Raw genomic sequence first — 13,890 nt, forward strand, 5'->3', positions numbered from 1 at the left:
GGCGCTCGTGGCGCGTAAATGAGAACTTGTTTAGAAATCAGAGAAATGTGGAAGAATGTAAACAGCGGATGAAGGATTTTTTTGAAATTAATATGAATAAGGATACTTCTATGGACATGGTTTGGGATGCTAGCAAGGCCTACATGAGAGGGGTGTTGATTTATATGAATAATAAACATAGACGTACTTTGGAAGTCAGAAGGAAAGAATTGGAGAATGAAATTAGGGAAAAAGAAAAGGCCTTGATTTTGAACCCATTGGATGTGAAGACTAAGGAGGTTATTAAGCTATTAAGAGGACAATTTGATAAATTAATGGCTGATCAAGTGGCAACCAATTTGCGGTTTGCTAGGCATAACACTTTTTGCAACGCCAATAAACCAGGTAGATGGCTAGCCTACAGACTAAGAAAGAAGCAAAGGGCTTCTAATATAGATAAAATTGAACATAAGGGAAAGGTTGTGTTTCAACAGGATTTTATCAAGGAAGCCTTTTTGGACTTTTATTCTAAATTATATGCTAAGGAGAAGATTAATGAAAAAGATATTGATGTATATTTGGAGAATGCTAGCATCCCGGTTCTTACGCAGGTACAAAAAGAGGAGATTAACCAATTGATAACAGTAGAAGAAATTCTTACAGCAATTAAGGAATTGAAGTTGGATAAAGCGCCAGGTACAGATGGTCCGACTGCGGTCTACTACAAAAATTTACAAATGGAGTTGATAAAGCCGTTAAAGGAACTGTTTCAGATAATTCAGAGAGGGGGAAAGGTACCTCCATCTTGGAGAACTGCTTTTATCTCTTTGATTCCGAAGGAAGATCAAGATGCTACTCAAGTAAAAAATTATAGACCGATATCGCTTTTAAATACAGATTACAAGATATTTGCTAAGGTGTTGGCTAATAGACTGATGAGGGTTCTGCAACAGGTGATTCATGGGGATCAAACTGGGTTTATTAGTGGCAGGCAAATGAAGAATAATGTGAGGCATATAGTTGATGTGTTAGAGTTTTTGGAAAGGAACAACCAGATCCCTGCGGCGCTAATCTTTTTAGATGCTGAAAAAGCTTTTGATCAATTGAATTGGCAATTTTTGATGAAAGTTTTAGATAAAATGAACTTTGGGGATAACTTTGTGCAACCAATTAGGGCATTATATCAAAAACAAACTGCCCGAATAATAGTTAACAATAGTTTGACTGAAGCTTGTAATATTGAGAAGGGCACAAGGCAAGGGTGTCCGTTATCGCCTTTGTTATTTGTGTTAACATTGGAGATATTATTGATAAAAATACGGAATTCGGAAAGAATTAAGGGTATACAAATTAGAGATCAGGATTATAGATTGAGAGCGTTCGCAGATGATCTGGTTGTTACAGTGACCCAGCCAGAGAACTCTGTTGTGGACCTGATGGAGATAATAATGCAATATGGGAAGGTTTCTGGATTTAAAGTTAATGCACAAAAAACTAAAATTCTAGCCAAAAATATGACAGTATCGCAAAAGGCCCTTTTAGAAGAATTAACTGGATTTGAGACTGTTAAAAGGGTCAAATATTTGGGGGTGTTTTTGTCACCCTCTAATACAAAGTTGTATAAAAATAACTATGAAAGATTATGGGGAAAAATTCAAAAAGAAATGGAAAGTTGGGGAAAATTGCAATTGTCTTTGTTGGGACGGATTGCAGCAGTGAAAATGAATGTCCTGCCTAAATTTTTATTTCTATTTCAAATGATACCGATTCTTAAGAAAGACTTTAATCTGGAGGAATGGCAACGAGGTATCAATAAATTTGTCTGGGCAGGGAAAAGGCCGCGAGTTAAACTTAAGATTATGCAGGATACTCGTGAAAGAGGTGGTCTTAAAATGCCCAATCTTAAATTATATTATGAAGCTGCTGCGTTAGCAGGAATAAGTGATTGGATTAATTTGACACAAGAGAGATTATTAAATCTTGAGGGCCACGACTTGTTGTTTGGTTGGCATGCATATTTGTTGTATGATAAGAAGGTAGATAATGTGTTTAAAGTGCATATTTTAAGACAGGCATTGTTGAGAGTCTGGAAGAAGTATAGACATAAGTTAGACTGTAAGATACCATTGTGGGCAATCCCAAAACACGCAATAGAAAATATAAATGTTGGTTTTAAACATGATGTGACTACGTATAAAGAGATTTTAAGTTTGGAAAGAAATGTTTGGTGTCTGAAACCGTACAGCCTCTTGCGAGATGAGAAGATTATTCAAACTTGGTTTCAATATATCCAGCTACGGGCCAGGTGGAAAGAAGATCAGAAAACTGGCTTTACAATGACTGATGAAAATCTGATAAAGCAAATTAGAAATCAGGGTCCGGCACATATCAAACAGATATATCTTGCATTGATAGAAATTGACTCAGAAACAGAGCTTGTTAAAGATTGTATGATAAAATGGGCCCAAAATATTCAAGAAGTTATTACAATGGACACGTGGGAAAAGATTTGGGTGAGGAATGTAAAATTTACACAAGCTCAAAGTTTAAGAGAGAACTTTTATAAAATGTTTTATAGATGGCATTTAGATCCTAAAAAGCTGGCAAGTATGTACCCAAATTATCAGTCCAAATGCTGGAGGTGTGGTGACGAAGATGCAACATATTTTCATATATGGTGGACTTGTAAAAAGGTTAAGGCTTTTTGGATAAAAATTTGGTGGAACATGCAGAAGATCTTTAAGCAAAAGATAAAGTTTTGTCCGCAATTCTTTTTGTTGGGTATAACTACAGAAGCTATTGTTGTGGACACTAAGTTGATGTTGAATCTAATTACAGCAGCAAGACTTCTAATAGGTCAGTATTGGAAGAAGGAGGAATTGCCGACTATAGAGGAATGGACTTTAAAGGTTTCTGACCTGGCAGAAATGGCAAAGATCTCGGCTTATTTGAAAGATCACTCGCAAGAACTCTATATTATGGAGTGGAAAAAATGGATTGAATATATTCAGAAGAAATATGGGACTAAAAAGTTTCACTTAGCATTTGAATGAATCTTCCTTTCTTTTTTTTTCCTTTTTCTTTCTTTTTATATGTAATATTAATATTGTTTGTAGTTATCTTATATGAGTTAGAGGGCGATAGATTTAAGAGTTTATTGTTGTTAGCATATGGATGTTTATGATTGTTTTCTGTTTTTATACCTTGTACTTAGCTCTGGGAAGTCCGGGGGGGGGGAGGGGGGAGGGGTAGGGAGGGATAGGTAGGGGAGGGGGAGGGGGGATTGTTAAAGATAAAATGTATTTTAAAACTTTTCAATAAAAAAAAAGGATTGAAGGAAACTCACTTGATCTTTTCAGAATTCCTGATTCAAAGGTCCCTAATAGCTGAAAAACAATTACTGAAAGTGATTAGAAAAGGAGGTATCCAGTGTCTTCTAAAAAGGGCCAACAATAGTTTGAGCATTTCCTTGAGTTCTAAACTTGCCAGAGGCCACTGTTTTGCAGTCTCCTCCTAAGGAGAAACTGTAGAAAGTACTTAGGGCCTGATGTCTTTTCCTTGTGTGGAGAGGAATACAAATAGCCAATCTATTCACCATCTCTTCATTCCATCTTCAGTTCGCTATTACTTACCTGAAAGTCAAACCTTTTCTCCAGTTTATTATTGTCCGATGATTTCCTTCCGATTACGCCTATTCTGTAGTAATCCCTCTGGTCTACTACCTCTCTCCACCATAAGGAGGGAGGGAGGCTTACAGAAACTAGAGCCTAATTTTTGCAACTACAGACTAATTTAAATAAAGAGTCAATTCATTCGTGTGCTACAAATCTCCCCCAGACTTTCTTGAAGGCTGCCTTCACATCTTTGTTGCGTAAGCTATAAATTAAAGGGTTGACCAGAGGGTTGACTACCGTATAGAACAATGCATTTGCCTTGTCTGAATTTGGAGTGTGTTGAGAGTGGGGTCTGCAATACATAATTAGAATGGAACCATAGAAGAGGGTGACTGAAACCAAGTGAGCAGAGCAAGTGAAGAAGGCTTTGCGTCTCCCTGCAGCCGAGCGGATGCAGACTATGGCTGCCCCAATACCAATATAGGAGCTCAGGATCAAAACTGTGGTTGCTAACATATTACTACCAATAAGAACAGCCAGAATGAGTTCATCACAGGCCATCTTCACAAGTGGCACCACATCACAAATGTAGTGGTTGATGACATTGTTTCCACAAAAACGTAGCTGAAAGGTGTTACCAGCATGTGCAATCGCATTGGCAAAACCAGCTACGTAGGAACCTATCACCAGCTGGACACAGAGCTTCTTGGGCATGGCAGTAGCATAAAGGAGTGGGTTGCAGATGGCCACAAAGCGGTCATAGGCCATGGAGGCCAGTAAGAAGCATTCACTCAAGCCCAATCCAGCACAGAAGAAGAACTGGGCTATGCAACCAGCTAGGGACATGTTGTTGTTCATGGACACACAGTCAGACAAGATCCGAGGAGTGTAGACCGAGGAGTAACAGATATCCAGGAAGGAAAGGCTACCCACAAAGAAGTACATGGGTGTGTGCAAGCAGGAGTCCAAGTAGATCAGGGCCATGAGACCCAAGTTCCCAATCAATGTTAGGGTGTAGGAGACCAAGAACAGCACAAAGAAGATTATGCATAGAAATGGGTCTGTTGTAAACCCAACCAGGACAAAATCAGTAACCGATGTCTGATTGCTTTTTATTTCCATTTTTTTCATAAGCACAACCTGTTTACAGAGGAAAGAAAACTAAAAATTTGGCAGATGTCAGTTCAGGAATAGAGAATTCATTAAATTTTTGAAGAATTTGTCGAACCCCCAACAGCTTTGGTACAATTTTGCCAATGTTGCCCCAAACTGATTTTGCTTCTGCTTTTTTAATGTTCTATAACCATGTACAGGATGCAGGTCAGAATCATATGCACTTTCTGAGCTTTTCCATCTCTTTCTGAAGTAGATCTCAGCATACATGAGTATTTGAGTGATGTTATTGGCTGTCTGATGTTTAGGAGGTTTTGGGGATTTTGGCTGGAATTTTGAAGAACACTAATCTAAGAGATACATCCTAGGATAGATAACGCGTAACCACTTTTACATATTTTGCAAGATAACTACTTAGACTTGCTCATGTAAATACGAAGAGTCAACCTGGACTTGAAGAAAACATTGGCTTTTCCAACTGGACACAGGAAAATGGGGGCATATATTCCACATGGATTCCTTCTCCTAAGGGGATATAAAAAAGGTTGGGCAATGATTTCCCATACTGAAGTTGTGTCTGGATTATTTAAAGGAGAATAGTATACTATAGGAGTTTTCTTAGTGGACCCAAGACATTTCAGAGGGCTGATTTGGAGATTGTTACATTGTGATATGATTAATTAAAGAGGCCCATTCAGGTCTTTGGGACTACATTGCCATCTGCTAAAATAGCAGTGTTGACAGGGAGCATTTCTCTTCTGCTGGGTGATAAATTAGGTTTCATATATACTACATATAAAATAGACTCCATGGTTTTACCAAGGCTCAGAAGAGAGAGAATGTAAAGCTGAATTTCTGCCCAAAATTAGACCCCTGCTCCTAACAAGACCAACAAAATCATAGGTATGCAGAAAATAAAGGTAACTAAGGTTTTTGGAAGAGAATGGTTTAAATTAAAAAAATCACTTTTAAATCTATGCAGCCCAGATCTTTTTTAATAATCTAATTTGCTATGGGCAAATTACAAAATGAGGTATAGTATTCGATATCAGTATCTCACAAAGCAGGTTTAGAGAGGACTTTATTCTGGAATAATTCAAATCTAGTTGAAACATTTTAAATGTTGCAAACACAAGTCAATACTATGCACTCTCTCAATTGACCATCAGAGGAAACATTTCTTCATAATTGTCAAGGAATTGCTGCATCCATAGTGTAAATTTTTAAATAGATAAGAATATCTTTTTAGAAAATCTGCATCTTGCTAAATTAACCTGTATAGATCATCATGCTAACTGAGTGTTCTTACTTTCTTTAATTTTTCTGTTGTTAATGTCTTTTCAATCTGGAAAGAATTGGTCTTCCTCCCCATACATTGGTCCCTTCCCCATACCAAAGACGCTAGGTCACATATGAATAGTTTTTCACTCAACACAATTGACTAGAGAGCAATTCCTCCAAAGCAGAATTATTTCAAAATTACAGAGGGGGAAATCTTAGACTGGAAGACAGTTCTGGAGCTTCAGATATAATATATATATAGCAGAAACCAAATAGGGAAAGAAAGAGTTAATGGATTTCAAGAAAGCAGAGGGATATTAGGGCTCATGATAAATACTTGTACTGTAGTAATCACTGTTTCTCTATTGTGCTATTGAAATTCACTGCTTTATTCTGTGACACCTACAGTGTTCAGTCTTTTACAGCTTTCTTGCTTAATGCACTGCGATCATTAAGTTCACAGATGATACCACTGTGGTGGGTCCTATTACAGGTGGAGATGAAACAGTGTATAGGGGGGAGGTACAAAAACTATCTTTATGGTGTTTAGAGAACAACTTGCAACCAAACATTGGCAAGGCAAAGGAGATGATGCTAGACTTCAGGAGGAAAAGAGAGGAACCTGCCCCACTTTACATCGGGGAGGGGCATGTGGAGAGAGTCTCCTCCTTTAAATTCCTGGGAGTCTACCTCTGTGAAGATCTTACCTGGAAAGTCAATACAACCCAGGTGGCCAGAAAGGCCCAACCGAGACTCCACTTCCTTAGGGGCTTGCGGAAGAACAGGGTAGAACAATGACTAATGACCTTCTTTTACCAGTCTACTATAGAAAGTGTCCTCTCACTCTGTATTGTGGTTTGGTATGCTGGCTTGACAACCGTGGATAGGAAGATATTACAGAGGGTGAGCACAGCACAAAACATCGTGAGCTGTCCCCTTACACCACTGGATGACATCGCCAGGGCTCTCTGCCTTGGAAGAGTGAGAAAAATTCTCAGGGACGACTCACAACCTGGTCGGTACCTCATTACTTTCCTACCACCAGTAGGAGATATAGACGTATAGCCAGCCACACCAACAGGCTGAAGAACAGCTTCTATCCATGGACTGTCAGGCTCCTGAATGGGAAATAACTCTATGTACGATTGACTTGTGAGGCCGGTGTGTTGTGCAATTAGCTCACATGGTGTAACAAGATGGTGGGTTTGTGGTCACTGTGAGTTGGGGTGCGGGGGGGGCATGAAGGGAGGCTCGGCCAATCTCACTGTATACATGTTGTACTTTGATAATAAAGGTTCATTCAGTCATACCCCATGCCTACAGCTCTGTAATCCCTAAAATATTCTGATCTCCAAATTATCTCATATGATGCAACTCTTTATTGAAACACTCCAATTTTCTAGACCTTTGAAATCCTCCCTCAGAAAATTAGTCCATTTAAACATTTCTTGTATCTTCTCTAAAGCCCCTCTATGAGGAAGATGGGCAAGTAAGAAGTTTGATAAATGAATGAATAAAATATTTTTCTCAGGTGTACAATCACCTAGCTTTCCAGAGCACTGATGATACCTCAGTTTCACTCTTCTTCATTGCTGTTTGTCTAGAAACTTTCATAAAACTAAGTTTCCATCAACGTAAGTTCAATTGTTCTCCTGGAGGTACATCTTTTCTGACCAGATTTCACCAGAATAACCATGCACACACCAAGGAGAAATCCAAACAAAATTATTTTTCAAGTTTGGGAAAAAGAAAAGAGCAACAAGATTTTCTCACTTTTAATGGGAATCCCAAATTGGCTGTCTGAACTTACTGCCACTCAAGCTGTCCTTGAAAAGGCATCATTTAAGTACAAGCAACAAACAAAGGAGGAGGGCCAGTACTGTGTAACCTGCATGCATCTTTGAAAACCTTTTCTGTATCTGAAAGAGCATATGCTCTTGTCTTCCTGGTGTCCCTGACTGACCTCATTTCTAGCCAGTGGAGCTTCAGGAAAGTTCTGCCTTCTTTCCTCACGTTTTTTCCAGCCAGGATTCTTCCTGAGACTCATCTCAACAGTGGGTTGCCATCTTCTGCTTAGATCGAGCATCTCTCTTTCCACTTTATACAAATCAGCTGTTTAGGTAATTAACCATTTTAAAGATGTGCTATGAAAAGCTTTCTCTCCTTTCTCTAAGGTCTACCTGGACTTTGTCTTTCAAATCCTGTTTTAAGGCTCATGTCAGAGGCAGGTTTGACACCTACCTGCTGTTACAGAAAGTGTGAAGAAATTGAAGGGTCACCATGCATGATGCAGGGACCTGCTTCTGGGGTGAATCAGAAGTCAGAAAAGTGATCCGCCTTTAAACATCTTAGAATTAATTAGTTAAGTTCTGGCTGGGGAAATCAGAATCTTTGTGGGAATCTCCCTAAATTAACCCTGGAGACGCCAAACTTACCTGAATGAAGCAAAGTCTTCCCACTTAGTCTGATTGGACAGGCTAACATATCAGCCTATATGGGAGCCTCATGTTTTCCTAAATAGGGTGAGCACAATATTCCTTCAAATTAAGTAGCATCAGTACCCTGTGGAAGTACTTAGACTGAGTCTTTCCTCTGATGATCTGAAGGTGGAACATTATTATCATGCCAAAAGTTTTTTCTTAACTCTCCCAAAGGGAGTCTCATCTAAGAAAAGAATAGAGAAAAACCACCATTCCCTACCTGAGATCTTCAAGTAAACAATCATCTTCAACATTAGACGTTCAGTCGTTTTATTTGCTTATTTATTTTGTATCGCACCTTATATCACTTGTCTCAGGGCCTTTTCTGAAGAAACAGTAGTTGTTTATGCTTGACAATGGTCAGCCTTTTTATTATAATTATAATAATTTAATTATTTATTTAAATAGGTTTTAGAGAAAAGCATAAAAAGGAAAAGCAAAGAAAATAACAAAGATAACAATAATAAACCGAAGAGAGAGAGAGAGAAAAAGGAATTACTAAAAGAGCTTCTAGCTAGATTGAATGATTAACTTGACCTGAATCCTGATTCTAAGTCTATACAAATTCAAATAAAAAATAACTAAAGTGAATAATTATGGCTTCATCATATTTTGGAAGTAAACTCCAATTTCTAAATTATGAAATAAAGAAAAGCCTAAAGACCTTAGGCTTACACCTCTTACTTAAAAATATTTTATTTTTATGGAGCTTTTAAAATCAGTCCCTTGAATACAACCAACCCCCCCCTTTTCAACTTCTTATGTTTCTAAAGTTTAAGGACACATAGTTTGGCTAATTCTTTCTAGGTAACACACAAACATACACACAGCTTTGCAAAGTTGAATCGAAAAATATGAATGTTCACCCACACAAACGTTTTGAAGCAGTCCCTGTATCAGATTTTATTTCCCCACTAGCAAGTCATGGTTTGACATAATTTAACCAATGCTCGCACCCGTCCCCTCCAACCCAAGAGCAAAGAATGCTCCTCCTCATCCACATGTCTAGATGTGTCAGGATCACGATTCAGGGCATGGGCTGATATCTGTCACATGATAGCAGTAAGGACAGCCAATAAGTCTGTCACATGACAGCTAGTAAGAGTAGGGATGATATGTCCAGGCATGTCTGGGCATTGACTGCATGTGATTTCAGTTGTGAACCAAACACTGTTTTCTATTGGGAGACATACGGTGATTTAAGTGATCATGAGTTGCTGAACCACCATCTTGGTGGCCTTGGTGGAGCAGTGGGCTAATGCCTCCTTAAGTAACACCAGCTGCCTGCAATTAGTGCAGGTTCGAGTCCCACCAGGCTCAAGGTTGACTCAGCCTTCCATCCTTCCGAGGTAGGTAAAATGAGGACCCAGATTGTTGGGGGCAATTAAGCTGACTTTGTAATAATGCCGCTCGGGGTGTGTGTGAAAGCCCTAATAAGCAGGCATATACATAGAATGAAGGCTACTGCTAAGCTTGTAAGCCGCCCTGAGTCTTCGGAGAAGGGCGGGATATAAATGGAATTAAAATAAAATAAAATAAATCACTGTATGTCTCCTTGGAAGCTTCTTATGGAGCAATATTGATGTGTTGTGGGATGGTGACTTACCTCCTTCAGGTCGTCCTTCTCATCTTCCCTCTGCCATTTTGTCTGGCACTGCAGGAAAAACAGATGCCTGGTTTCCACTGAGGCATCTTCTTGTCATGCCTGCCAGGTGTTTGGTGAAACCTTTATTGTACACGAAGTGGGTTCCTTGCAAACCCAGTTTTTACTCTTTTCAAAGAGGGAGAGATCAGGAGTTCAAGAAATAGGAGTAGTGCTCTCCTGATGAAGCTGTCATGGAAATGTGCGTGCTTACTATATGTGTGTCTCTCGCTTGGTCTCTGGGAGATGGAGGTGCTGCTTGTGGTTTTCTCTCCCTTTCAAGATTCTTCTTGAGGCTTTACTGTTGAAGGTCTCAAGGAAGGAGGAAGGGTGCATTGAAAAGGGAGAAATAGCTCTTTTCTGCTTCAGCCAATGCAAAGAGTGGAAGAGTTCAGTCGACAATAGACTGAATGACAGGTTATTTGCACAGAGCACACATTTGCTCTATCCTGTCACTCTGGTAAATTAAAAGGTGGCTAATCTTTGATCCCAACTACCTGCCTTCAGTTAGGCAGTCCCACTCCACCCTTCAGTAAAGAAAATAATTGCTGATTTTTTTCTCTTCATAATGGGCGATCCTTGGTAGGGGAGGAAGTAAAGCTGAAGGAAGACATCAATTGTTGCCTTTAAATTATCCCATGTGAAAGCAGTAAGGACTGTCCAGCCAGATAGATCAGGCAGGATAGGACTTGGTTTTGTGGCAATGTGATTAATAATAATAATAATAATAATAATAATAATAATAATAATAATAATAATAATAATAATAATAATAATAATAATAAATTTGGAAGGGACCTTGGAGGTCATCTAGTCCAACCCCCTGCTCAGGCAGGAAACCCTATACCATTTCAGGCAAATGGCTGTCCAGTCTCTTCTTAAAAACCTCCAGTGTTGGAGCATTGTATACTTTTTAAAATAATCACATGGAGGAACATGTATATGAATGTGACTATGAGGTGGGCCCTAAGGTAATTTCCAAATAGTGGGTAGAGTTGGTAGACAGTTAAGCACACCTTTAATCCATAAGTGTCCATTCTCCCCAGCAGTCAACTTTCTCTCTTTTTTAAAATAATAATTTCATTACAATTATACTTAAAATTTTCAAATAACATTTGAACAAGTTCATTTGTTATCATTTTCTCTTTATTACCACTCAGAAATTCCTTTACAAGTTTAACACAGAAATAACATCTATATTTTAACCTTAATCAAATAAGACAATTTTGATATCCTTTCCTTTTAAAACCTTAGCTTATCACTTTTTCTGAAAATTCAGCAACAAAAAATCTGTTCATTCCATGTCTTATCTATAAACAAATCTTTAAAGCCTTGTAAATCAGTGCCGATTGAGAAAAACCTACTAAGAGTTACTAGAAAGAGCATCACATATATTTTAATAAGGTTTGATTTATAATTAATATTCCTTCTTTTTGTTTTTACAAATCTTGATATTATTTCCTTTTAAAAAGTGTCCCCAAAGCTTATTTCTTTTAATTTTCTCTCAGGAACTCTTTGTGAGTATAACATATTTCTTTTGTAAGTTGTCCAAGTCACTCTCCTGATTTATTATTTGTCTTGCTTTTAGTGATTAAGCTATCACCTGGTTTCATATGTAAATACAGTGTAATCTCTTTTTCCATATCATTCTTCTATTTTGTCATTTTAATATCTATATTCCAAACAGTCTCATTATCATTTGTATCCTCTTCTCTTTAAAAATTATTTTACTGTAGCATACAATCTTAAAATAAATTTCTGAGTGCATTATTACCAAATATCCTTGGTTTTTTAAAAAGTTAATATATTTTTCTCCCTCCTATATTAGTAAAGCTTTTCTCCTTTAATTATATTTAGTCATTTCTAGTTGCACTTAGCATTCAACCTCCTTTTATCATGGTTTTTAATTTGCAACACTTTCCCACAAGAATTCTTACACTTAAGATCCAAAATCTTCATATGTGTTAAAAGGATTTAAGAAACTCACAGGAAGGATTGTTCTAATTAATTTCAAAATCTTATTTCCAGTTCATCTGACCCCATAGTCCATTTATTACTTTCTAAAAACAAATTTCTAATCACTCTTTTACTGTTTTTTTTAAACAAATCCTTAAATTTACATTTAAAATTTCTTTCAAGTATTGACGCAAACTCACCTGATGTTTTCAGACTTGTCCAGCCATAGGTCCCTAATAGCTAAAAAGCAATTAACAACCAATATCTGAAAGTGATTAAGAAGGATATATGTGAACCTGGGCATTCTTTTAAAGGTGGCAAGCATGGTTTGAGCAACAGGCTAGTATTATCTCCCAGAAGTCTAAACCTTCCAGAATGCTGGCTCCTTGCAAGGAACAACTGTCTACTGTATAGTAGAGCATTTGTAGGTGATTTGAAGTTTTTTCCTTGTCCAGAAAGAAATGACAAAGAGCCAGTCTATTCTTCAGCACTTCATTCTGTTGCAGCAGAGCTGTCTTCAGTTTGCCAATTCTAACCTCGAAGTCAAACTTTTTTTCAGCTTCTCATTGTCCAATGATTTCATTCTGATCATGCTGAGTCTGTTTCATTCTGATCCTGTCTCTGTGTAGGATGTTGTAAAATAGGAAAAGAAATGGAAAGATGTGTATATCAGAAACAGTTGCTCACAAATGACAAGTGTGGAAAATTTTTGAGGATTGAAGATGATGGTTAATTCTTGCAGTAATCTCTGGTCTGCTGTCTTGCTTCACCATCTTTTATGAAGGAAGGGAGGGAGGGAAGGGAGGGAGGGAAAGAGGGAAGGAAGGAAGGAAGACTGTGTAGATGGGGGTTAATTTAAGAAATACAGTATCAATGACATTCATTTAGATGCTATGAATCTCCCCCAGACTTTCTTGAAGGCTGCCTTCACATCTTTGTTGCGTAAGCTATAAATTAAAGGGTTGACCAGAGGGTTGACTACCGTATAGAACAATGCATTTGCCTTGTCTGAATTTGGAGTGTGTTGAGAGTGGGGTCTGCAATACATAATTAGAATGGAACCATAGAAGAGGGTGACTGAAACCAAGTGAGCAGAGCAAGTGAAGAAGGCTTTGCGTCTCCCTGCAGTCGAGCGGATGCGGACTATGGCTGCCCCAATACCAATATAGGAGCTCAGGATCACAACTGTGGTTGCTAACATATTACTACCAATAAGAACAGCCAGAATGAGTTCATATACTTGTGTGTCATCACAGGCCATCTTCACAAGTGGCACCACATCACAAAAGTAGTGGTTGATGACATTGTTTCCACAAAAACGTAGCCGAAAGGTGTTACCAGCATGTGCAATGGCATTGGCAAAACCAGCTACATAGGCTCCTACCACCAGCTGGACACAGAGTTTCTTGGGCATGGCAATAGCATAAAGGAGTGGGTTGCAGATGGCCACAAAGCGGTCATAGGCCATGAAGGCCAGTAAGAAGCATTCACTATAGGCCAAGCTAGCAGAGAAGAAGAACTGGGCTGTGCAACCAGCAAGGGACATGTGATTGTTCTTGGACACACAGTCAGACAAGATCCGAGGAGTGTAGACCGAGGAGTACCAAATATCCAGGAAGGAAAGGCTGCCCGCAAAGAAGTACATGGGTGTGTGCAAGTGGGAATCAAGATAGATCAGGGTCATGAGTCCCAGGTTCCCAATCAATGTTAGTGTGTAGAAGACCAAGAACAGCACGAAGAAGATTATGCGTAGAAATGGGTCTGTTGTAAACCCAACCAGGACAAAATCAGTAACCAATGTCTGATTGCCTTCCACTTCTGTCAT

At 38.5% G+C, this 13,890-nt stretch overlaps 2 protein-coding genes across 2 annotated transcripts; both read right to left on the reverse strand.

Annotated features, from left to right (window-relative positions):
* Positions 1-3,788: 3,788 nt before the first annotated feature.
* On the reverse strand, positions 3,789-4,715 carry LOC310638848 (olfactory receptor 9G19-like; the record flags this gene model as incomplete). Its single annotated transcript, XM_083360209.1, has 1 exon — positions 3,789-4,715. One exon carries the CDS (start codon positions 4,713-4,715, stop codon positions 3,789-3,791), a length of 927 nt encoding a protein of 308 aa, XP_083216335.1.
* An 8,230-nt stretch (positions 4,716-12,945) lies between these two features.
* LOC310632132 (olfactory receptor 9G4-like) lies at positions 12,946-13,890 on the reverse strand (the record flags this gene model as incomplete). The annotated part of the gene is made up of 1 exon (XM_083349121.1): positions 12,946-13,890. The coding sequence occupies one exon, from the start codon at positions 13,888-13,890 to the stop codon at positions 12,946-12,948; it is 945 nt and encodes a 314-aa protein (XP_083205247.1).

This window comes from Vipera ursinii (assembly GCF_947247035.1).
Source record: "Vipera ursinii genome assembly, chromosome: 1".
Taxonomy (NCBI): domain Eukaryota; kingdom Metazoa; phylum Chordata; class Lepidosauria; order Squamata; family Viperidae; genus Vipera; species Vipera ursinii.